General features: G+C 39.3%; 1 protein-coding gene across 3 annotated transcripts in view; it reads left to right on the top strand.

Annotated features, from left to right (window-relative positions):
• The window catches only part of dock4 (dedicator of cytokinesis 4), a 169,817-nt gene that overhangs the window by 35,632 nt on the left and 106,885 nt on the right, over nt 1-27,300 (top strand). For all 3 annotated transcript variants that reach the window (XM_002932824.5, XM_031898963.1, XM_031898962.1), the window contains exons 2-4: nt 21,288-21,371; nt 24,926-24,966; nt 26,226-26,281. In XM_002932824.5, coding sequence (XP_002932870.3) covers nt 21,288-21,371; nt 24,926-24,966; nt 26,226-26,281 — 181 coding nt within the window. The remainder of the gene's footprint in view (nt 1-21,287; nt 21,372-24,925; nt 24,967-26,225; nt 26,282-27,300) is intronic.

Below are 27,300 nucleotides of genomic sequence, written 5' to 3'. Positions count from 1 at the left end.
GACACGAGAAAATACAAGACGTTCCAGGAGTTTAGAGGCTAGGGGCAGGAGAGAGAAGGGACGGTAGTTAGAAAGGCAGGACGGGTCCAGTGTAGCCTTTTTAAGAATGGGTTTGACACATGCTTGTTTGAAGAGAGAGGGAAAAGTACCAGAAGCCAGAGAGGAATTGAATATGTGGGTAAGAGCTGGAGTAAGGGCAGGGGCACACTGTTTTAGTAGGGATGAGGGCATAGGATCCAGCGAGCAGGTAGTAGACGGAGAGGATCGGAGAAGCTGAGAAACTTCAGACTCTGTTACGAGATTGAAGGAGCTGAATACGGAGAGAGGAGATTTAGGAAGGTTGAGATTACCGGTATCTGACGGTTGGGAAAATTGTTTGCGGATAGAATCGACTTTGCTTTTAAAGAAGTCAGCAAAGTCCTGGGGGGTGTGTTCAGATATTATTGATTCATTAGGTGAAGGATGAAGTAGCGCGTTAAATATGGAGAATAAGCGCCGTGGGTTTGATTTATTATTATTTATAAGTGTGTTATAGTATGCATCATTAATGGGAATCTGCTTAACTTGGCTCAGTGCTGACAGGCATCTTGTGTTCTGAGCAGAGAGGAGTGGGTGTGGCTTAACAATTGTTGACTGACATCTAACGTTTTAACCCTCCACCTGCCCATCTTTCCAATCTGACTTGAAAACCTGGAAAAAAACTTTGAAGAAGGTCTAAAAATCCAATTCCCCCTTACATTGTCTGACACGTTCCATCTCACTCACATAAGTCACTAAGAAACACCTAGAACTTTATTTCTTTAGTATTTTTGCGAAAAACATGAAAAAAAGCCACATATCACTTGCTTTTTTTGAGTAGCAGGAATCAAGTTATTTAGCACAAAGGCCCAGCAATTTGAAACATACATGCCAAGTAAGCTAGCAGGTGATGGGGGAGTTGTAGTTAAACAATAACTTTAGGGCATCAACTTGCACTTTTCCATAACCTACACTTTTCCCTTTGTATAACTTATAAATAAATAAATTGTTGTCGGAACAGTAACTTGTGCTACTGTTTGTGCAATAACATTGTAGTCATTCTTTGTATGTATGCAAGCTAATCGATAACAGAATATATGGCCATTTCCTAAGAATACACGGACTGGCTATAGCAGAGTAAATGCTACAGACTGACCTGGTGGGCCTGATTAGATTCAGCTGACTAATCAAGAAGCCTCAGAGCCTGACTAGTTGGTCTACAGGAGAGCTCTGTCTGTGAATCCAACATACAGGAATCTATATGCCTGTACACACACAGATGCCTGTGCAGAGGTGTGTAATATTGCTGTAATTGGCATGTTACTGGTAAGGGGGTAGTCTGGGAGTAGTCTCTTTTATACACTCTCTTGTTACACCTGTATCAGGCATGTGTAAATTGCAGGAGGGTGACTGTCAGCTGATCTCAAAAACCCAACTGCAAAAGAGCCTGAAATGCTGTGTATATGTGGATATAAAGCAGGGATCCCCAACCTTTTTTACCTGGGAGCCAGGTAATGTAATGTAAAATTAGTTGGTGAGCAACACAAGCATTAAAAATGTTCATGAGGATATCAAATAAGGGCTGTGATTGGCTATTTTGGTAGACTGGAAGCCTACAGGAGGCTCTGTTTGGCAGGACAACTGGTTTTTATGCAACCAAAACTTGCCTCCAATCCAGGAATTCAAAAATAATCACCTGCTCTGAGGACACTGGGAGCAACATGTTGCTCATGAACCACTGGTTAAGGATCACTGATATAAAGCATAAAAACAATGAGCTACTTTACTGTTATATGCAGGGCCGCCATCAGAAATCACGGGGCCCCTCACAAAAAATATTTCTGGGCCCCCCTCCTCCCACACCCCCAATGGCCCCTCCCCCAGTGACCCCTCCCATTAATACAAAAGACATACAGACATTGGTAGCCAGGGGTTACGTTTTGCATTGGTGCCAGGGCAGGTACCCCCTAAATCATTGCTAGCCAGCCCAGGGCCCCCTAAAACATTGGTGGTCCTCCCCCAAATTACTCATACTCATACCCCAGGGCACCCCCAGCATCCTCCTGCTCCCCCCATGCCCCCCCAAGCATCCTCCTGCTTCCCCCAGGGCCCCCCCAAGCATCCTTCAGCTTCCCCCAGGGCCCCGCCCAAGCATCCTTCAGCTTCCCCCAGGGCCCCCCCCAAGTATCCTTCAGCTTCCCCCAGGGCCCCCCAAGTATCCTTCAGCTTCCCCCAGGGCCCCCCAAGTATCCTTCAGCTTCCCCCAGGGCCCCCCAAGTATCCTTCAGCTTCCCCCAGGGCCCCCCCAAGTATCCTTCAGCTTCCCCCAGGGCCCCCCCAAGTATCCTTCAGCTTCCCTCAGTGCCTCCAAGCATCCTCCAGCTCCCCCACAGCATCCTCTTGCTTCCCCCAGGGCACCCCCAGCATCCTTCAGCTTCCCCCAGGGCTTTTATAAGGTTGCGCTCCGTGCGTGTGATGTCAGTACGCACGGACGCAACCTTATAAAAGCGAGGATGTAGCAGAGAGCCGCGGCACATAGAGAAAGACGCAACTAAAGATTGGGCCGGCCCAGACTTGATGAAAGGGGGCCCAAGCTAAGGAAGCTCTAGTGCGGCCGGGCCACCTTTAAAGCTAAAAAACGCCCGGGCCCAGGACGATTGTACCCCCTGTGCCCCCCTGATGGCGGCCCTGGTTATATGTACAAATGCAGCTTCATCAGCACTCAGCTCCTTTACTTTTCCTTTGCACCGGTTTGCTTTTTAGGAGTGTGGCCTCATAACCTGCCACAGCAAATCAGCTTTTACTCAGCTCTGTCACTCATACATCTTTGCGTCACTGACACAGACCAGGGAGCTAGAGATTCTGGAGTGTGGAGGATGGGAGGCTGCTTCAATAATTAGCCATAAATTTTTAAAGGTCCAAAATTTTTAAAATTTAGAAATTGTCAAAATGTTTGTCTAGAATTTACATTTTCAATATTATAAAAACATTTTTCATGATAGTTCCCTTTAAACAAAATGTTTATGTAACAATCTAAATTAAAATTATTTATACATTTTCTATTTTAATGCTTGTTCAATGTCTTGTTTTAAAAAATCACAGTATATAAAAGGCAGGTCTAGCATGTTTTCTTGAAAGCTAGGCCTTGTTTTACATAGCTTTGATTATGCATAAAATTACAGTTGCTTTATTATTTTTCCTTTGAAGATCACATCATACCTTACTGAAGTAAAATCTAAGATGGACTGTTTTGCAGATAATGATATTATAAATATTGTCAGGCCACATTTTCATGACCCAGAAATGATGCAGCTCAGATAATAGTAGAGACTTAAATCTGCCTAAGGAATGGGATTAGTAGTTGCTTAGTTTATAAAAAGAAGAAGCAATAACTGGAGCTATAGACCACAGTGCTTGAAACAATTCATGAGTAGAGAGGGAAGCATAGAGGCTGACATTTCTATACCATTGAGATTTGTCGGAGGATGTGGTAAGAAATGTTTTAAGAAGGATGACAGAGGAGAGAGGAAAGAGGATGTGTAGAGAACAAAACATCTTTAAAAATGGAAGTTAAAAATTAGCAGAGACATACAAAGTTGCTTTCTTGCTTTTCTGGTTTGTTTAGGGTTGCTTACACATAGGTCAGTGCCTGGAGTTCTGTAACTGCCTTGTCCACTTGCCATTTTCCTAGCACTTATGACATATTAGCACATGGGCCATGTCTCCTGGAACTACAGGATGGGCCATTTATATGGATACACCTTAATAAAATGGGAATGGTTGGTGATATTAACTTCCTGTTTGTGGCACATTAGTATATGTGGGGGGGAAAACTTTTCAAGATGGATGGTGGCCATTTTGAAGTCGGCCATTTTGGATCCAACTTTTGTTTTTTCAATCGGAAATGTGACACATCAAACTTATTGGGAATTTCACAAGAAAAACAATGGTGTGCTTGTTTTTAATGTACTTTATTCTTTCATGGGTTATTTACAAGTTTCTGACCACTTATAAAATGTGTTCATTGTGTTGGATTGTCAATGCAACCCTCTTCTCCCACTCTTCACACACTGATAGCAACACCGCAGGAGAAATGCTAGCACAGGCTTCCAGTATCCGTAGTTTCAGGTGCTGCACATCTCGTATCTTCACAGCACAGACAATTGCCTTCAGATGACCCCAAAGATAAAAGTCTAAGGGGGTCAGATCGGGAGACCTTGGGGGCCTTCAACTGGCCCATGACGACCAATCCACTTTCCAGGAATGCTTGGACCTGACACCCATAATGTGGTGGTGCACCATCTTACTGGAAAAACTCAGGGAACGTGCCAGCTTCACTGCATAAAGAGAGAAACACATCATCATGTAGCAATTTCGCATATCCGGTGGCCTTGAGGTTTCCATTGATGAAGAATGGCCCCACTATCTTTGTACCCCATATACCACACCATACCTTCAATTTTTTTCTTCCAACAGTCTTGGAAGGATCTATCCAATGTGGGTTAGTGTCAGACCAATAGCGGTGGTTTTGTTTGTTAACTTCACCATTCACATAAAAGTTTGCCTCATTACTGAACAAAATCTTCTGCATAAACTGAGGGTCCTGTTCCAATTTTTGTTTTGCCCATTCTGCAAATTCAGTGCACCGATCTGGATCATCCTCGTTGAGATGCTGCAGTAGCTGGAGTTTGTAAGGGTGCCATTTGTGAGTAGCTAATATCCACCGAAGGGATGTTCGACTAATGCCACTCTCCAGTGACATGCGGCGAGTGCTACGCTGTGGGCTCTTGCTGAATGAAGCTAGGACAGCCACTGATGTTTCTTCATTAGTGACAGTTTTCATGCGTCCACATTTTTGCAAATCCAACACTGAACCAGTTTCATGAAACTTAGCAAGCAGTTTGCTAACTGTAGCATGGGAGATGGGTGGTCTCATAGGGTGTCTTGCATTGAAATCTGCTGCAATGACCCGGTTACTGCGTTCACCAGACATCAACACAATTTCTATCCGCTCCTCACGTGTTAACCTCTGCGACATGTCAATGGCTGTAAACAAAGAGAAACTTGTAAATAACTCATGAAAGAATAAAGTTACGTTAAAAACAAGCAAACCATTGTTTTTCTTGTGAAATTCCCAATAAGTTTGATGTGTCACATGACCCTCTTCCTATTGAAAAAACAAAAGTTGGATCCAAAATGGCCGACTTCAAAATGGCCACCATGGTCACCACCCATCTTGAAAAGTTTTCCCCCTCACATATACTAATGTGCCACAAACAGGAAGTTAATATCACCAACCATTCCCATTTTATTAAGGTGTATCCATATAAATGGCCCACCCTGTAGTGTCTTTCCCCATGCAACTGATTGGAAAAAAACAGAGCCTGATTATCTAATTAATCAAATAGTCATTGATTAAAGCCAGTAAGCTGTGCAGGAAATGGTAGAGTTTTACAACACCAGAAGCAAGGTTTAGGGATGTAAAAATATCTCTGCTTGCCGAGTAGTGGACACAGATATGATATGGAAATGGGTGTAAAGGAAACAGTCACTGGGTGAGGCAAAGAAAAACGAACAGAATATTACCAGAAATTAATAGAAAGTAATTTTAGAAAGGGATGTAATATAATGAAGTATATAGCAGAGGCAGAGGGATGCACAGATGAGAGAAGATTTAACTGTAGGCGTGAGAAGAGATGAGTTAGTTCCATGTTTACCTTTCACTTTCGTAGCACTTGTGAAATGTTCGCACTAGTGTCAGGCATCTTGAAACTAATTTACTTTGTTCTCTAGGTATCTCATTCATTTGGGTGCAGGCACATGTAGGAGGTGTAGGGCGGAATATCCGCCCTACGCTTCGCGTGGCATTAGCCTAAGGCTACTACCACATCTGCCCTATCTGCTTGCAGATTTATTGTATCATGCCAGGTGTTTTTCTGGTGCAACAGTCTAATCTGGTCTCTCTGCTTTAAAGAGCACTTCAAATAGCTGAAATGTTGAAATTGCATTCTTCCTATTGTTTTAATATTATTATTTTCCTATTGTTTTGCCATTATAAAGCATTAATTTGAAAGTTTGGCTATGTTTACTGAACTCACCTCCCCCTTGTTTAAAGCTGTCTATCTAGCATTTAACAAACAAACCCCTCTCTTGTCTAAGCAGCAGTCTTTGAGTAACTCATTAGCAGGGGCTTCTCAGTGGACTGGTAAATCGTTTCATCAGCTCCTTTGAAGTTCTTAGGAATCAGAAAGTGACAGGAAATGCTAGCTTTATATTCTCGTGTCAGAAATAACGGAAACCATAGGTATTTCTTAATTAAAACAATAGGGAAAAGAATGTTTAGCATGACCCCTAATCATTCAGCTCATGTTGAAAAGGGCTGTATACAGTCCCTTTAAGTTCTTCATCTGATGTACTATGTACTGGCAATGGCATGTTCGGCCAACATTAATTGCCTTTCTGTCACTGTGTGGCCAGCATGTCAGGCTATGCAAGGGCATTTTAGTGTGATTTGCTTGTACTCTTCAGAGGAGGAAATCTGCAAAATTTCTGAATTCTGAAAACATATTATTTTCTTTTTCTTATTTGTAAATCAGTTGCTCATAAACTGTGCCTTTTACGTTCAGTTTTAAAAGGTCACCTTTAGCGAGGCACAAAATTTGTGGTCTGTATTTTGGTATCTCCTCAGGAAATGAAAGGTTTGCAGGAAATAACTACTTTTATAGTCCTTTAGTTTGGGCCATTTGTTTTCTTTAAAAAGATGTGCTCCCTACAGAACCCAAGTGATTTTAAAAGACTTAAAATGGCAGTGCTATGTTACTGACAGGAGACAATGCCCAGAATAGTGATCTAATGGAGCCGTTTGTGGACAGTAAGAAGTTGCTGTATATAAGGATTTTTAGAATCTGCTGTGTTACTAGCTAAAGTTCTACTGATAGATTACAACCTGCAACCCTGATGTAACGTGAAACATAATTAACCCTTTAAAATACTAGAAGTTCCATGTGGACACTTTAGAATTCTAAGAAGAATGTTTACATTTTATGCCCATTCACTACTGTAAGTTTTTTTTTTTTGTCTCCTCTCTTTGGACTGGTTAGTCTCTAGTCATCTGGGTCTTAAATGTTTAATTGCTTTGAAACTAATGATGCTGTGTCTCTGTTTTGAAGTAGGGATAGTTGACTGGTGGGTAGATGCACCAAGGATCCACTTTCCAGCTCTCCCCTTATGCAAAAGGTGAATTTATACGTAATGCATGCTATTGGAGGATATGTTGAAAACATGTGATTTATTTCTTTACTTTGTTTTGACAAGTGAAAAAACTAGGGTAATTGCTATTATCAACAACATTTTCCCAAGTAATAATGTGTTAATAATTATTTTCAAGCAAGTGAGATTTTCTAGTAGATGCCCATGATTGAAATTTTCAGTGACTTGCATAACAAAAATTGTTGGCAAAATGTCAACAATTTTGCCAGGTGGTTAGTGTTTTTATCAGCTCATAGCCTGAGAGGAAATCAAAAACTCCTTAAAGAAAATAGTTGGAAAATGCTGGAGAGACATCTTAAAGAAATCTGATTAATAAAGATAGACTGCATCTTTTAATGTTTGTATGTAAGAGAGCTGCAAAGCAGATGTGCATCTTTTTTAACTATGACTATAATGACCAGCCTGTCTGGACAACCTCAAAATGTCCGATATCCTGATTTCAATCATCAATACCCAAGTATCAATCAAACACTGCTTCAGAATGCATGAAATAATGGTATTACCATTTTTATGTGTTGCTGTTGGAATGAAAGGGATCCCTAGAATTAACTTTGAGGAGTTATTACCTTGGCTCACTTTACATTTTGAACATATACATGTAACACTTGGGGGCACATTTACTAATCTTTGAATCCGAATCCCGAATGGGAAAAAATTGGTTTGGAAACGAAAATTTTGCGATTTTTTTTTTTTGTCGCCACCGCGATTGTTTCGTATTTTGCAAAACTTTTTCGTTGCCGTCACGACTTCATCGTATTTTGCGTGACTTTTTTGTCGTCGTCGCAATTTTTTCATATTGAGCAATTGTAAACAACGGAAAAACCAATCTGAATTTTTCGCGACGGCGACGAAAAAGTCGCAAAAATACCGATCATTACAAAAAAAACGCTTTCGGATGTTCGTGGATTAGTAAATGTGTCCCTTGGAGTCACTGTGACAGAATTTTTTTGTGTTTATATTAGTGGATTTATAAATTAGCATCCTCAGAAGTAAATTGCATACAAATTGTAGCAACAAGGTGTGCCAACAAGGAGTATAAAAATGTATTTACCCATAGCAACTGTTAACTGTTGTTATGAGTAACTGTTGCTAATGGTCAACAAGCAATGGTCAACATGAGTTTTTGAACAAGCAGAATATCCAAGGCTATTGTGATACTAATATCTACAGTTAGTATTACTGGTTGTATATATATAGTTTATGTATGTGAGTGTATAGATTGGTTAGTATAGGTTGTGTGCTGGGTTTACTCGGATGGGTTGAACTTGATGGACTCTGGTCTTTTTTCAACCCTATGTAACTATGTAACTATATGTAACAAGCAAAAAAACAACAAGTGAAAAGTACTGTGAGCAACTACATTAAGGCAGTTTTTTAAGATATGTAAAGAATAAGCCCTTTTATTTAGAACTTTTTTAGGTCAATAGTTTTTAAAACTGTGGCCTAGAGATCAACATTAAAGTTCAGAATAACCTGTTTCCAATAAAAATTTGAAACAGTTGTTTCACTCTAACATAAAGACTTACAATATGTTATTCTATCAATTTAATTTGCATTTCATAACCCATGATTGTGCAAACAGTGCCAGCATTCTCAGAGATTACCATGACCTATTTATATTTAGTGAGCCTTTAAGCATGATATTGCTAACGTGTTTGGGATGTTATGGTGGAACATTTGTTTTGTCCTTATTTAGAAGCTTTAATATCACTAGCCCGTTCAATAAATTGCTATTTTTTTTATTATATATTATGTTTTTATCTGGGCATCTGTGTGGAAACACAGTGTTGTAAAATGTAGTGTAAAATGTAGAAAAGTAAAGACAGATAAAACTAGCATTATAATAAATAAAGTGAATTAGTATAAATATCCAGAGATTAAGTAACATGTGGTAAGATACACAGTGGGAAGGAGGTCCCTTACAATCTAAGTATTAAAAAAGAAGGAAAGATAAAAACTAAGTAAGCTTTATCAGAAAAGTCTATCTAAATACATCCATAAGCACTCACAGAAAAGTGGCACTGAGTCCTCTATCAAAAGAAACAGAGGATTTCTTGTCTCCTTTTCTATGTTCTTTGGTATCAGACTTACTCTCCTTCATTCCCGATGAGAGATGAGAGAGCTGCGCAGACTCTGGCCCCCAGAGTCTGCGCAGATCTCTCATCCCTCCCTTCTCCTGCTCCCCCCTCCCATAAGAATTTAATAAACTCACTCCCCTCTCCCTTAGGAATGTATAATCTGAGCTACCAGCCTCTAGAGCTGCAGCAGGAAGCTAGGAAGACCAAGCTAAAATGGCAGCTGCTATCTTAAACAAACAAATGGAGCTTCTAGGGCTATTTACTAAGATATGTTAAAGGACAATGAAAGGTTAATATAAATTAAAAGTAAGTTTAAAGGCATTCTTTTTAAGTACTTACTGCATATCTAAATTCCCAGATCCCTGCTTGCTTCTCTGAGGTATGGTGCTGGCAGCCTACAGCAGTGTGAAGACTACAGTGACATCACTGAAATCTCTCTTCCCTTCCTGTAGGCTGCCAGCGGCAGCCTTCCTATTCTCTGAGCATGTGTGTAACTTGATCCTGTCTCCTGTTCTGAGCTACACATGCCCACCAGCCAATCAGAAGCGGATCTGGCAGAGGGGAGGGGGGAGAGGGAATGAAACACATGTGCAGTATGAAGCAAGGAGGGAAAGGAAGGGAGAATACCTTTTTAGAGATGGCTGCCTGTTCTAGAAAATGTGAAGTAAGTGTGACTGAGTAAATATTTGATTAGGTGAGCCAAAAGTGTGGCGTTTTTACTAAACAATAGGAGGACTATTGGGCAGTATGCGTTTTAAATTTTGACTTGCATTCTCCTTTAAAGTTTTATGCAGATTAAATGTAGCATTCTTGGTGGCACTAATGTGGCAAATCTATTGGCAGTAAAATGCCAAAATTGCTTTTTTCCTTTAAGGCTTCTTGGCAGCCTTCACTGAATCAGTTATATCTAGATAATGATGGCTGCCACTGGAATAACAAAATGACCCAAAAAGTTGTATCAAAAGAAGAAAATGATGTATATGTAACAACAAATTCTAAGTTGGCCGTATGACTCTATTAACAATTTCTTTATAAGTTGTTAACTAGATGGGATTCTGTAATGCCTGACTACGGCACTTGACTACGCAGATCTGACAACAGGAACCAACTAGCTACAACAGGAGACTAAACAGACAGCATAAATTGGGTGTCTGAAATAATTACCATAATTAATGTTCAACCATGAGTCACATCATGAGTCTTGCACTATAAGTAAAAGTATATTTTAAATGTTGTTATACCACTTTTTGACATGAGCTCAATCACCTGGACTTTTGTAAAAATAGATATATAAATGTCCAAAAATCAACATGATTTTTTTGTTCACAGGTAACTGATTCCTTTGACTGAAAGGAAAATATGATAGTCTACCTCTGTGCTCTTTTGGACCAGTTTTCCCCCACACATTAAGATCACAGCATTATGCAATCCCAGCTTCATATTGTGATATTGTGAAAGTCCCTCTGCTTGTAATAGCGGGAGGTGCACACATTCTTTGTATAGCAGAAGGACTTCCAAATCCCAGAAACCATCACCTTTATAATGGAGGGGTGGCATTACTCTAAAATTAAGTTGAAAAAAATGGAATCAAAGAGCACAGAGGCAGACTATCTTGGTTTTCTTTCAGTGTGTAAAATGTCTACGAAGGTTTTCATTCATTCCGGTCATTGTATATCTAGTAGATTTTAGAACAACTGGACTTGCTGAGTAATCATTGAATATGTATCACTACCCAAGCAGCCTCTTGAGTTCAATTGACTGGTACTGGAGGTCCTCTGCATATATAGACTCTTCCACTAATCCAATCATAGTGGTACAATGTAACTCTTCAGGGAGGTGACACCTAAAACTCACAGAGGTGTGAATGCTCCGAGGTTACTCTGATAGAATTACTAAGGTGTCATACAACTCATAGAGACAGGTGTTAGTTGTAAGAATTGCATGAATGAAGGTGTGAAGTGATGTGACCACTGGGATAAAGTTGTTAGAATGGCACAGTATGTAGCAGACAGATGGTGTCGGAAGCCCGTTCCTCTGTTAAAGGGAAACGAAAGTCAAAGTCACTTGGGGGTGCCAAAATGTTAGGCACCCCCAAGTGACTTTAACCGCTTACCTCGTACCCCGGGCTGGTGCCCCTGTTAGGAGAAAACAGCACCAGCCCGGGGCACCTGGAGCGCAGCGCTTCCGTCTTCCTCGCTTCCTTTTCCTGAGTGCCAGCGGTGGGCGCATGCGCAGTAGAGTGAAAAGCCGACTTTAACATTTAAAGTTCGGCTTTTCACTCTACTGCGCATGCGCGCGCAGCGAATCAGGAAAAGGAAGCGCCGGCAGCTACCCCGGGCTGGTGCTGTTCCTTCCTCACAGGGGCACCAGCCCGGGGTAAAAGGTAGGCGGTCAAAGTCACTTGGGGGTGCCTAACATTTTGGCACCCCCAAGTGACTTTGACTTTATTTTTCCTTTAAGGGATGGTTTCTTTACCTTAAAGGACATGTCAACCCTAAAAATATTTTTTTTTGCCTAATAAAAGAAAACCTAATTCCAGGCGATTTTCCAATGAATCTATTGAAAAATGTTAGTGCTTTAAAAGTTACTTGTAAATGCAATTGCAATTGAAAGCAGCATTTGCTGAACTCCTGTTTTTTACTTTTTATACAATGTTCCAAAGGTCAGTCTCTTCCAGCAATACAGGTCTGTCAGTGTCCTGCCATGTGTTACATTGTTTCAAGTGCCAGGGCCACCAGGGCAGAGAATAGAAAAGGACTAGCAATGGCAAACACTGCTAATAGCAATTAAATATTTGCGAACTTTGCGAACCCCATAGACTTCAATGGGAAGGCGAACTTTAAAACCTAGAAAAGCCATTTCTGGCCAGAAAACTGATTTTAAAGTTGTTTAAAGGGTGCCACGACCTGGACAGTGGCATGCAGGAGGGGGATCAAGGGCAAAAATTTCTATGAAAAATACTTTGTACAAAAAACGCAAAAAAACCCGCAAAAAAACGCAAAGAAAAGCCAAAAAATAACGCCAAAAAAAAAAACGCAAGCTATTCCTATGTATACGCAAAGGCAAAAAAACGCGGCGGAAAAAACCGAGGTGAAAAAACGCGGCGGAAAAAAACCCGCGGCGAACCCAAAATGGCGAACATCGCCAAAAGTTCGCGAATTTGCGGACTTGCAAACACCCGATGTTCGCGCAAATTAGTTCGCCAGCGAACAGTTCGCTACATCTCTACTGCCTTGTAGAGTTTGCCCTTCTATGCTGAACCATTCACTTGGTGAGCAGTTGCTTCATCCCCCGTAGTGTTAAGATCTGTGCAATCCTTGCTAACTGGACAGCATATACTTTGTTTTTCTTTTTGTGTTTGATCCTTTGGGTGTACCAGCTTGTCTTAGTATGTTGCTAGGCTTGAAAAACACAAGGATATGATGTTTAAAAAATCCTCCTGAGTTTCTCTGACACTCCAGCAGGGTTGGACTAGGCCAGCAGGGCACCGGGAAATAATCTGGTGGGCCCCACTGGCCCAGACCCGATCCCTGTGTGCTCTCTACCCGAGAGCTGTTACTTTTCTGTTAAAGTTCGGCTTTTCACTCTACTGCGCATGCGCGCACTCGCAAACCAGGAAGGAGGAAGCGCTACAGGGGCATCAGCCCGGGGTAAAAGGTAGGCGATTCAAGTCACTTGGGGGTGCCTAACATTTTGGCACCCCCAAGTGACTTTGCCTTTCCTTCTCCATTAAACTATAGCAACCAATCAGCATGTAGCATTTACTTGTCAGCTGCTTAAAAAAAAAACCATGTAATTTGTTGCTATGGGTCGCTGCACCTGGACAAACTTAGTGCCTTTTATTATCTATGGGGTCTTAACTCCATCCCTGACATTTGGAGTAAAAAGATAACTGAATCACGTCTAATTTGTAACATTTTTTTCTTCTTTTAATGTTATTACAGTAGCTGTGACTTGGTTAGCTCTGTTTCCCCTTATATTTTATATTAGTATTTTTAATACTAACATTATACAATGTTTTATCAGCCTATTTCTATATTGCAGTAATAACTGATAATGTGGCATAATAAATGCCCTCTTGATTCTACCTTGGTTTAACGTGATTAAAATACCTGAACATAGCACTTTCTTCCTTAAAGGAACAGTAACACCAAAAAATGAAAGTGTATAAAAGTAACTAAAATGTAATGTGCTGCTGCCCTGCACTGGTAAAAGTTTTGTGTTTACTTCAGAAAGTCTACTATAATTTATATAAATAAGCTGCTATGTAGCCATGGGGGCAGCCATTCAAAGGAGAAAGGGCACAGGCACATAGCAGATAACAGATAAAACACAAAACACTATTGTACTCTACAGAACTTATCTGTTATCTGCTATGTAACCTGTGCCTTTTCTCCTTTTTTCCAGCTTGAATGGCTGCCCCCGTGGCTACACAGCAGCTTATTATATAAATTATAGTAGTGTTACTGTAGCAAACACACCAGTTTTACCAGTGCAGGGCAACAGTGCATTATATTTTTATTACTTTAAAGCTCTTTCATTTTTTGGAGTTACTGTTCCTTTAACTACAGGAAATTACATTTTAGCTTCAGCGCCACTTTATATTTAGATTTAGTTTAATGGAAATACAATAGATGTTGCACAGTACTTTTTAGCAATGCAGCAGAAGTGCTCATCGTTACCAGCCATTTACTTATAAATGCCCCAATTTACCGGGCAATGCTTTCCACAGATACATTTTGAAGCTGATATTGATTTAGAATAAAGGTTTGCACACAGAAGTTATTTCTCCTAGAAAAAGTGCAATACTATTATTACATTTACATCTTTTTTATTCTTCTGGTGTCCAAATTGTATGCTTACCAGACAGCAGTGTACTTTACAAGAACTATGTTGAGATACAGTTGAACCTAATACTGTCAGCCCTTGTGTTTGCTGGTATTTATAATTGGTCAGGTTACGCTAGAATGAAAAACAGATCCAAGCAATTTCACACAGGGTGGCACATTTATTATTTAACTGGTCACAGAGTTATTACTTGGCAGCATTTCTAAATAACATCATTGTTGTAAGCTAGCAAGTGTTTATGCCTCCTGTGTTAGCGCAGATTATAGGGATAATAAACCATTGTGCACATGCTTTGCTAATGTGTCTGTTTCAAAGCTAATAGAGGTAGTGAAGAATATATATATACAATATAGAGATTGTTTGGTATTGTGAATTATTTTTTTTTTACACTGCAACTGATTGCCACAATTATTGTTTACTAATGTGTTTGTTTTAGCATAAAAGGGGTTACTCTAGTGACTCCCATGCATAGCAGCCCTATTAAGGTTTAGGTATGTCCCCTCACTTTCTGGAGATTATCTTGCCTCTACCATTAAAGGAGAAGGAAAGGTAAAAACTAAGTAAGCTTTATCAGAAAGGTCTGTAAATACAGCCATAAGCACTCACAGAAACGCTTCTTTTGAGTCCTCTATCCAAAGAAACACATGATTTCTTGTCTCCTTTTTTGGGAACATGTTCTTCGGTATCAGACTAACTCTCTATTAGGGGTCCTTCAGGTTTGGGGCTAAAGTCTGCTCAGTTCTCTTCTCTTTCCCTCTCTCCCTCCCTTCTCCTGCTCCCCCCTCCCATAAGAATGCATAAGAACTCACTTCCCCACCCTTACGAATGTGTGATCTGAGCTTACAATGGCTATAACTGCAGCAGGAAGCTACCAAGACCAAGCTAAAATGGCAGCTGCGATCAGAGGGAACTTCTAGGGCCCTTTACTCAGGTATAGTAAAGCTTTCTGTTGAATAAATATAGTATTCTAGGTGGCACTAATGTGCCAAATCTATTGGCAGTAAAATGCCAAAATGACTTTATTTCTCTTTATGCTATGGGCAGTGGAGACTTATTCCCCTCCCTTTCTACCTGACCCCCTGATGTAATCGTCTGGCATAAAGGACACACGGACACAGTTAGGTGGGGTGGAGTTCGGTTACAGCTTTATTATAGGATATATCATCAATAGTCCTTGCCATGCAATTCACCTTTACCCAACATTTAACAAACTGTATAACTGTTTTATAACGGAATGCCAGCCACTGCGAACACAGTGGGCACGTGGAAGACATCAAATACCACCATAGATTAAATGGCCAAACACTATCACCCGCCATATGCTGTGACAAAATATTAACACATTTTAACAATCAGAATAAACAGTGCTTTACCGAAATTTATATGTGGTTGACAGAATTTAAAATTTTATAAGGTAAAAATGCCTGAAAAAGGGGAGGGCGGGAGGAAGATGCAGCTCAGGGCACACTGGCAGCAGCAGGGGGCGCGCAGCGCGGGCGATGTAGGAAGAGGAGGGGTGAGCAAGGGCTGCCTTTTCACAGGAAATGAGCTTGGGTAAGTTAACCCTTTATGCACGGAGGGAATTAAATAATTAATTTGCTCCACAGTCCCTCTGCGCTCTCATTAAGCATTTCAGCACTTTCCAAGCACATGCACAGTGGTCTGGCATGTATTAGGCCCCTTGTTTAATTAAAAAAAAAAAAAAAAAAAGAGTCCATTAACTTCAAACCCTCCAATCTAAACCCAGTGCACATATATACACATACCGTATATATTTGAGTATTAGCCTATCCGAATATAAGCCGAGGTACCTTATTTTACCTAAGAAAACTGGAAAAACCTATTGACTCGAGTATAAGCCTAGGGTGGGAAATGCAGCAGCTTCTAAGTTTCAATTATCAAAATAAATTCCAATAAAATTAGGATCTATCAATCTTACTGAACAAAGACGTGCAGGGAATAAGTATGCAAGATGCCAGGCTCCCCCTACTCCCCCCCCTATTCAGTGGGAGTTTTACTTTAAGGAGTTACCCCTCCCTCTCTCCCTCCCTGTCACTCACTTGCTCGCTCCTCACCTCCTCAGCTACATGCAGGCTTGATGGTTCCGTTGCCTGCCTGCATCAAAGAGCTCTCACCACACAAAGAGATAAATAGCAGGCCAGTTTGAGCTTTTCCGTGCATGCCTGCTCTCCCTCCTCCTCCCCGCCCTCCCCATTACACACATACACACAGGAGCTAAAGCAGGGAGCGTGTGACGTCACGCCGGGGGGCGGGGCAAGGAACCAGGAAGGAGCAGCACACAGAAGAGCGTGCAGGGAATCAGGTAGCAGAGGGACTCGAGTATAAGCCGAGGGTTAATTCTTCATCACATTTTGGGTGCTCAAAAACTCGGCTTATACTCGAGTATATACAGTACTTATAGAGACTTATCTGTACACTCAAATTTATAACTATATATACTAATACCAACTAACTAATTGTAGCTCTTAGGGTGAAGACACACGGAGCTACTAGTAGCAGCTACTTGTCACGACTACAAAAATAGACTATGCTGATCATTTACTGATAATTGTCTCTACATTTGTTTTAGCAGAGGAAATTCTCAGTATTGTCTATGGCAGGGTATTTTCTGGTGTTAAGTAGCTGCTACTAAGTAGTTCCAAGGGTCTTTACTCTTATGGTGAAGACAAACAGAGCTATTAGTAGCAGCTACTTGCCACAGCTACTAAACACCAGAAAATACCCTGCCATACACAATGCTGAGAATTGCCTTGGATATTATGCTTTCCAATAAATTATCCAAGCTGCTCTTAAAGGCATCTTAAGTATCATCTAACAGGGTATTCCACAGCCTTAGCGCTTTTATCTAATCTAAAGGCGTGGCCTATGGTGTGTTGATCTTTTATATGGGAAAAAAGCCCCCCTCTATCAGTCTATAATGCCCTCCAATGTACCTGTAAAGTACAATACTTGCAAAAACTACAATTTTGAGTTTCTCTCCATCTAGCAGCCTTTGCAATTAATGGAACAAGGTCACTTTATATTTGCATTTACTAAAACAGGCCTCATTTGGAGCTTTTTTTACAAACCTATTTCCTACCCCTTCCCATTTTTATCCCCTAATTTCTGTTTTTACCAGAAAAGCAAGGGGAAATTTAAAAAAGCAATCCTGTGTATTATATAAGTTATTAGATTTGTAAGTCCTGGCTGCTAGTGTTTGTTACATATTCAGGTTAGGGGATGATATGACTAAACAGATTAAAATTGTGAAGCAGGGTGCAGTGTGTAAAATTTATTCATTCTTATTGCATTACCTTGTATTCAGTGTGTTTTTATCTTTATTAATGTTTTTTTTCTTCTTACAACCTGGATACTGTTGTTATTTCTAAATAATCTTGTTAACATATGTCTCATTAAACAAGTTATCTTTATGGAAACAATACAGTATGTTTAAAAGCTCTTCAAGCTTAAGTACAGATTGCCTCTATATGCAAAGATGTGACAGAAATGACAGATTTATGCACAAAATACATTGCCAAAAAATAAATTTTCGTGTCCCTATTAACTGTATGTAAAATTATGCATGTCTACACCTATGAATAGACAAGCAGGTGGGAAAACCGGGTGGAGACGGAGCACTAGCACTGGCTCCCCTTGTTACATAGTGTCATTTATATAGTTTCCCAGGCAATAAATGTTTGTTAAGATGCATAGCAAATTACCTGTGAACATCCATACAGAGAATATAAAAACGGTGAAATGCAGAATGTATAATCTTCCCGAGGAAGCATTGTGTTTGCCATTGTTATACAAAGGCAAGTTGCATGATTCTAAATAAGTATTGAACATCTTTTAGAATATGCTGTAGTGATACCCAACCAGTGGCTCGTGAGCAACATGTTACTCACCAACCCCTTGGATGTTGCTCTCAGTGCCCCCAAACCAGCTAGTTATTTTTGAATTCTTGACTTGGTGGCAAGTTTTGGTTGAATAAAAACAAGATTTACTACCAAATAAAGCCCCCTGTAAGCTGATAGTGTGCATAGAGGCTAATAGCCAATCTTAGCCCTTATTTCGCACCTCCATGAACTTTTATGATGCGTTGCTTCCCAAGTCTTTTTACGTTTGACTGTGGCTCATGAGTTAGAAACGTTGGGGATCCCTGATATGCTGTTTAGTTTGTCCAGGAATTTGATGTTCTCTTTGTGCAGGCAGGCAACCTAGCTACTCATAAAATTGACCAGTGTTTGTGAGTGTGAAATGGTCCCTAGACTACATGCTCAACTGGGACAGGGTCTGATGTGAATCATGTGTAATATGGTAATAGTCTGTGAAATGTCAGTGCTATATACATATACCTGTATATACAATGACCCTTGAGTAAGGATAATAATATTGAATATCAGTAGCTGTGCTTTTTGATATGTCCATCACTTTAGCTCTTACAAACAGGAATGTGCTTTAAACTTCTCAAAATTTGGCTGAGTAAGTAACTTACAAAGCTTTGCCTTCTCCTTTTGTGGTGATAAAAAACGAGTAGTCACTGAATAGTCACATGCTTAGTTGCTAAAATGTATGTCTTTCAAAATGTATCTTTTAACCCAGGTGTCCTTAAGTTCAACAATATGATAATATTCTTTTCTCTAATAGTCTCAGTATGATCAATAGGTTTTGTCATCAGTGTCGGACTGGGCCACCGGGGCACTGGGAAAAAGCCTGGTGGGCCCCACTGATGTGTTGAAAGTAAGTTTCACTTATGCGTGCTCAGGAGAGGACGTCAGGCAGGTGGTGGGGGCCCATGCGAGGGGTAAGGGGGGCATGGCGGTGGCACCTTGGGGGGTGTAGGGCCACCAGGGCGGCAGCCCTGGTGGGCCCTACACCCACAGTCTGACTTTGTGTGTCATTAGCCATTCTGAAATGAAAAGTGGCCATCAGTTGCTTCGAATATCCTGTCTCTGCTTTGTAGAAAATATTAACCTACAAATTGTATACTTATTGACATCTGCTTAGCATGGCACATGTAATGCAATTCATAATTGAAATGTAATGAAATTCATTTGGCGTGAATTGCTTTTGTGTATTGTATCTCATTATTGCAATATGATTTAATGTAGAACATATTCTGTCCTTTTTGGCACAAGAAACATAATCCTGCACTCTAATTATTATAATATGGTATTAGTACCTGCTGTGGAGATTTTATTGAGATGTGCCTGTAACATCTGCTTCCCAAGTGTTTTTCTGGTTTAATTTGTATCTTTTGTTAAGGTTTCCAGAACAGCATGATGCCTTAGGCAACCTTGTACAATACCAAGGGTGCATACAGCAACATATGGTTGTGCAGGAGGCGCTGGAATGCTGAAACATACAGTTTCCATCTCTGTGCCAATATCTGGCTAGACCAAGCATTTCTTAAGAAACGGTCAGAATTGTGAAAGACTAGAAATTTACACTTATTTTATGAGTTGATGGAGATGTGGATTTATTTTTACATATTCCTTGGGTACACAGCTGAATATTAAGGCATTCTTTTGAACTCTTCACTTTTCATTTTTTCTAGCTTAGTTGTAAGGATTTGCTTGTGCATTACTGACCATGTTGGTCTCCATGTTGGACAGGACCCAGGAATTAATTAGGCTCAGTCAATAATAGGATATGAAATATGCAAAAGTGAAGATGTTTTCAGATACAGAACCTAAACAAAGTCAGAAATCCTTCTGCCTTTCAAATAATTATAACTTTTTATTTTTATTATAATCTTAATGGATGAACATATAATTATTGTGGCTTGGTGAGACCTTGTCCTGCCTTGTTTATAGTCTGCACTGTGTGTTTTTGTGCCTGAGGTATGGTAATATAAAGTGGTTTTTCAAAGGCCACAATTTGTTGAGGTAGAAGCAATTATTAGAGAATAACTCAATCCATAAGATAGCAGCATAATAATAATTTAAAAACTGGCTAATATACTAATATGTATGGTAAGGTGTAAAGAGGAATTTAAATATGCAGTGATTATAAAACTGTCTCTGATATGCATTTGTAAGGCACAGAAACATAAGAGGTATAACTGCTATAACTGCTGAACTTTTTTTTCCTTTCTCCCAGGCACCTGTGAAAATGCCTGTAGCTAAGGTACATAAATATCAGAGAGCTGACCTGGCCAGCCTTGTTACATTACCCATTATAAATTAGGCATTTAGAATCAGTACATGAAACAGAAAGAAATTGCTAGTGCTCCTTTTTACCCCCACTGTGATGTTGACCAGCTGCTAGACGCACCCTTGTGCCAGCACTTGGTCTAACCCATATTCTGGAGTTGACCAGCTGCTAGAAATGATAACAAGACATTATTTGTACACAAAAAGCAAGAGAAACATTGCCATTGCATGGTTAGCCGTTGAAAATAATTTTTACAAAAATAATTTAGAATTAGTGATGCAGGACATGTGACTGGTTCCAGAGACTTCAGTTTGCAATAATGATGTGATTGACTTTGGTTTGGTTGTAATGATCTTTGAAACCAAATCTTCCAAATACTGAACTGATCCTAACCTTTAGCTGAATATTGAAATTTGTGAAAAATATATATGCAACTTTTCTGTGATAAAAGTCCTGATTCCTAATACCAAGGGTATGAATACTTTTGTCCAAAAAGAAAACAAATTAGTTTCTGAATGAGGTGCAAGGTTAGAGTTGTACTGGACGCTGTGGCACAACCTGTTCTCCCTTAAGGTAGTGGGAGAAGCACAGGTCTTTGCACTCCACCCTTCTGTGAAAACACCTGCGCCTAGGGCATTAAGTACAAGAAACATGGTGCTTTACATCTACACTTTGCACTCTCACTTTATAAATGAAACCTAAAATATTTCTGTGCAGGTGAGTTTAGGTTTGGTACTACCAAGAAATTCTGTCATTTGGGCAAGTCAGATATTAAAGATATTCTTCTTCCCGCTGCAGAAAAATAAAAACCAAGGGCTTTAAAATCTAAACAGTTTGAAAAGACCTTGATTGTCTGTGTTAAAACTTGTTTTGCTTATCATGCTAAAATCTGATTGATTTGATCTTGTTTTCCAGTGGTGGCCAGCTTTCGAGCAACCTCTCAACATGGCTTGACGTTAGAGATTGGTGACACTGTTCAAATCCTTGAAAAATGTGAAGGTATATATTTTTTCTTATGTACATTATATTTCTATGTCACATATGCTGTGGGGGTTAAGATAATTGATCATTTCCACCTTGTTTTTAAAATGTTTGATGCTTTTACTTGGCTTTTACTTGTCACAAATGGCCATACTATAGTTTTTCCCACACAAAGGTTCAAGTCAATCCTTTGCATTGGAGTCCTTGATTCCATTCCACTCAGGGCACTACCTGCAAGGAATATGTATGTTCTATTGTATCTGAGTGGGTTTCCTCCCACACTCCAAACACATACAGACAGATTCATTTGTTCCTGATGAAACTGACCATAGTGTGTGCATGTTTCCTCTCAAGGCAACTTCCGCGATTTCGGGGGAAATTGCGGCGCCGCGTATGCCATCACAGTGGCGATTTACCATATACTGGGTACAACTGGAGGACACCAGGGTTTGGCTGTGCATGTCAGATGCTTCATTTATGCCTGCCTCACCTCCATGAGCTGTATTGTAATACTGTCTTTCCACACAGTCGCAACAATCCAATTTGAAAATAGAAACATTAAAGTCATGATGGCTCATTACTAGTGACGAGCGAGCAAGAAAATTAGCAAAACAGCGAAAAATTCGTGAAACGCATTTGTCGCCTGCGTCTATTTTTTTTTTTTTGTCGCCCGAGTCTATTTTTTTTTTTGTCTCCCGGAAGTTTTGCGAAACAATTCGCCAATGGCAAAATACGCAAATTCACTGCGAATCCATGCCTGCCGAAAAAAATCGCTCATTGCTACTCATTAGTGCAGTATGATTTACAGAAAGAAACAAAAGAGTACAAAAAATAATGCAGTTTCTCAGTTTGTACTTGCAAACTCTTGGTCTCTTGGTTCACATGCTTCTTTTTGCTCTTGTGCTACAATATTGTTTTTTAAGAATGCTGACTAAAATCAAGAGTTCTCATTCATGCCTAAACATTGAGGAAAAACTGAGAAAAGCAGCTGAGCTGAACCAAAGCTTTTATGTCATCTCTATATAGAGATTTGCATGTCTCTTTCTGCTTATTTCCCTGTAGTGGTTACTTTGTTACAACTTGTTTCTTTTAACTGCTCTGTTCTTAGACGGTATAGAAAAAAAGTTTCTGGCATGTAAAAGTTGTTAGGTAGAAAAGAGTCAGAATGTTGCTTCAGAACTTCTCTTACCCCAGTATTATTGTCAGCACCCAAATGACTAACCAAAGTGTGGTCTGTGAGTTCCAGATTGCCTGATTCTACAACAGACAGCCCCTTTGGTTTAGTTTCAGCCTGCCTGTCCTATAAAGGGCTACATGGGATAAACTGTACTGTACAGATATGACATTCATGTGTACAAACTTGTTATCACAAATGAAACCCTTATTATTTTTATATTTTCTTCATACATCTTACAAATATTTATTTAAAGTTTAGAACAGTTCATTTCTGAATGAGCTGTAAGTCTCAGCAATTTGGGAGTTTTCTCATATAAAAGACAAATATATCTCCTGTCTTAAACTTGGTTATCTTATTTCTGTGAGAGAAGTAAGATCTTTTTAGAAAGAAAAACCCTGATCAAAAATTAATCATCCATAAATCATTTTTATTGTAGTCGATGGAATATTTCACTTTCACACATACGGAGCAGAGACTCTGCAGCATCATTATTCCGTCTCAGCACTTATACATCTTGCCTTGCACTTTCAGGTTTCTTGCATATACCAAAACTCACTGCTTTATCTTTCAAATGATGCTAAAAAGAAATATTACCAACCACCATTTATTTTCCATCCACAAAACTTTTTTTTTTTTGGCCCTTTTTCAGTTTTTTTTTCTTGTATTAAAAAGGCAAGAAAATGCTTAAATATACCAACTCTTTCAAATGATACTAAAAAGAAATATTACCAACCACCATTTATTTTACATCCACAAAACTTTTTTTTTTTTTTTTTTGGCCCTTTTTCAGTTTTTTTTCTTGTATTTAAAAGGCAAGAAAATGCTTAAATATACCAACTCTACCCAGCATTATGTTTGTACTAGTGCTAATCACATATTAGCTGAATGCTGTTCTTATAATTGAAGAGGATCGTGATCATTAAAAATACGTAGTTCCTTAATGAATAAACAGATGCATAGCAAATGCCCTATACTCAAACAGCATACAGTTAGGGGCATATTTATTATGCTGTGTAAAAAACGGAGAGAAAATTCGCCACACATCGCCAGGCTTTGCCGTGTAAAAACGGCGTAAAATTGGCGCATTTTTTACGCGTTTTTTTCTTCCACCGGAACTTATGGAAAATAATGGCGTAATATCCAGTGTTCAGATTGCGATCTTTTCCATTTATTTTACACAGCTTTTTACTCCATTTTTTCAGCGAATTAGTTTTACACACATAAATACACCCCTAAATGTATATTATTAGAACTAGTACAGAGACACTGCAGGGGCCAAGCTTTTACTGCTTCTTGTAAAGCATATATTCTAGTTAAAATGTGCAGATACTAAATATTTTCTGTATTTTATTGAATTCGGAATTGAGTTCTGGGAAGGGTTACACATAGGGACATGTTAATTATGCTGTATACAATGAAATTCACCAAAAAAAAAAAAAAAGATGTTGTATGAAAGCTGTGTAAAATAAACAGTGAATTTATCAAGGTGTGTTTTATTTTACGCTGTCTGAATGCCAGATTTGACGCCGAAGCAGAAGTTGCTTTAAGAAGAAGCGTATAAAAAAATTACGCCATTTTTACATGGCAAAGCTGTATAATGCAGCGCATAATAAATCTGCCATACTGCCTAGGGCGCAATGATTTGGGGGCGCCAGGCAGGAGCCTCTTCTGCCTACCCCTAGTTTCAGCCCTGTTTGCAACTAACATATGCCCATTTAAACTGGCAGCATTTACTTTTTTTACACTCAGTTTCAGCACCTACAATTTTCTTTTGCTTATCTTTCTTAGTAATAAGTAAAAGTTGCATTCTATACAGAATTAAGCTGCTGGCATTTGAAAAGGTATTTCACCTTTTATGTGTAAGCCCAAGGTTATGATCATCTCCTGCAGCTCCCGTTGACTTGAATGAAATAAAGGTGTTGTCACTTTGGGGCTGTAAATTTAATAGCACCCCCCATGACTGCAGAGCCTCTTAGTTATATAAACTGTAGTAATAGTTCTGAAGTAAACAAATTTTTTTTACAGTTGCACCAGAATTGATGAACAGTTACAATTGTTAGGACACAGTAGTGGGAGGGCCCTGCTCATGAAAGCATACACTCTAAGGGCTCTGGCACAAATCTGGGCCGCAACAAATCTCCCTGTTCGCGGGCGACTAATCTCCCCGAAATCCAATCCCACCGGTGAAAATGTAAATCGCCGGTGGGATGGCATACGTGGCGGCACGATTTCAGTGAAATTGCGGAAGTTGCCTTGAGAGGCAACACACTAAGAGCGGGTGTTACTGTTAAATGTTACTGTTCCTTTAATAGTTTATACTCTGTGCAAAGTAATTATTTGACAATTACAGAAACAATATGTACATAATCTAATTCTGTGCCTTTGTTTTTCACAGGCTGGTACAGAGGATTTGCTGTAAAGAACCCAAATGTTAAGGTAGTGAATTTGTATTTAACATATATCTGCCTTCTTTAAAGGACAACTAAACTTCCCCCACCCCTTAATTTAACACATCACAACTTACCCCCTGAGGTCCCATCCCCAACTACACAAAGTCGTTGGGCCTCCGTATTCGCTCCCAAGTTGTTCAGATCTAATGAGCTGATGATGGCAGCAGTCAACCTGATGTTCAACTCTGGACATACAAGTAATTCTAACAATGCAGTGGGGAGTATGTAGCAGTTGTAAAAGCCCATTAAAGGGGCACACACCACTCTACCATCTGGAATTAAAATAAGCTTAGATAGTGTGTGACTATTTGTCATAAGAATTTAAGGTTTCTTTTAGATGCATCAGATGCTATACAACTGCAGCACCCACCCTTATTTCTAAAACTGCATAAGGTATGTTGGGGGTTATGATTCTGCAGCATCTACAGTATAATGCTAAATTATGTTGCAACCTTGTTTTAAAGATTAAAAAGGGTGGCTTTTGGAAAAAATGGACTTAGTGATTTCAACTGCATTCTTGTACCTACAATGATTAATTGAATATTTTTGGGTAATGGAGTCCTGAGCAAGAAAGCAGGGGTGAGGGAGGGCTATGCAATTATTTTAATATCTCCCATGCCAACTTTTTCGCATTGGTGTTAGAATTGGAACCCAAAACTATTAAATATACATAGGGAAAAATTTTACTTAATAAAGAGTATAGCATAGTTTTCTACGCCACTTTCCACAGCCACACAAGACAGAACCACCATTGCAACCATAACATACCTTCTGAATTTCACTGCCATGATAAACAGAATTGCAGGCCTATAGCTTCATAAATAATAATAGAAGAAAAACTATTTTGGAGTTCTCTTTTAAACATATGTTTTTTTGAAAATATGTCTTAAGCCACTTTGGGGATTGGAACTATATGAGTCATTCTTGATCCCAGGGGACACAATGCAAGAGCACTAAGGGGCATAAGAGCAAGCAGGCAGTAAGGACAGGACCCTGATATGGGCTGCTCCTCCAGCTGCTCTGCACGGAAATGCTCAAGGTATGTGGTGGGTCAGGAAGGAGTTGCCTACATGCCTCCCCCCACCACTGCAGTCCATGCAAAGCATCGCACAAAGCTTTTCATTTTTGTACTAATTTTTCGTTTTTGATAGGTATAATACATTTCTGAAACTCACAAGAGAAACACTATCTGTAAGAGTATGATCATTTTGGCTTTTTGACCTAATTTTTTTTTTTTTATTATAGGGCATTTTTCCATCAAGTTACGTTCACCTCAAGAATGCATGTATAAAAAACAAAGGGTAAGTACCATTTTTTAAAAAAAATATTAGGATTGCGTTGGAGTTTTTTTAAAAAAATTTAAATAAAACATTAAATAGGCCCTTGACAGTTACTGGAATAATTATAAATTGTAAAAGTTTCTTAAGGGTTTCAATGTAAAAGTTTCCTTTTTTGTCAAAGGTGTTTGTGTTACAGATTCATTATGAGTCACATTCGCCCACTAATAGTCCTATGCTTGCAGTTCTGTTAATGCACCATACAGCTTTTGTGTTGTACAGCTCAGGGAAAGTCTGAAAAGAAACCACTAATGTGGGTTTTTTCTTTCAGGCCCAACAAGTTTAGCTACAGATTGGTATTTACTACCTGTGGACACATATTCAGTCCATTATGCATCAACTGTCTAGAACTCTCCTGCACATTCTGTTTTTTTTTGTTTCAGTTTATTACCAGTTCTTTCTTTTTTTTTTTAATGTTTTTAATGTTTTTTTATGTTTTACATATTTATTATAACATTTGGTATGCTTATGAGCATGTTTTATATGAAAGTTGTATAATGTTTATTAACATGCTATTATAAAAAATTATGTTTATTAACCCATTAAAGTTTAAGGGGCACAGCCATTTAAAACCAGTCATATTTATTTTAATCCAGCAATGTAGAGTAATGCTGTGAGTGAGTGCAACCAGTGACTTGTGTTACAGTAGGGATTAATATTGTGTGGTACGGTAGCCAGATGACTTCAGAGCAATTGGACTGTAAAGGGCAACTAGTCATCTTTAATGTCTGTGGAATTTACCTGGAATTTACCTCTAGACATAGGTCTATGACACAGTGTACTGGGTCTCTGAGCTTTTCCATACAAACACTAAGGGGGGAATTTACAAAAGTGGTGATATTCCGACAAAATAAAAGTGGAGATAGATTTGTCTGATTTTCCACCTAATTCACAAACCTCTATCTCCACTTTTGTGAATTTGTCTTTTAAACAGACAGTTTTCAGATTTTGTCATTTTCCCAACATTTTTTTTTAAGAATTTG

This window comes from Xenopus tropicalis, chromosome 3, assembly GCF_000004195.4.
Source record: "Xenopus tropicalis strain Nigerian chromosome 3, UCB_Xtro_10.0, whole genome shotgun sequence".
NCBI lineage: Eukaryota > Metazoa > Chordata > Amphibia > Anura > Pipidae > Xenopus > Xenopus tropicalis.
Note: the sequence above shows the minus strand (reverse complement) of the source record. Positions and strands in the feature narration are given on the sequence as shown.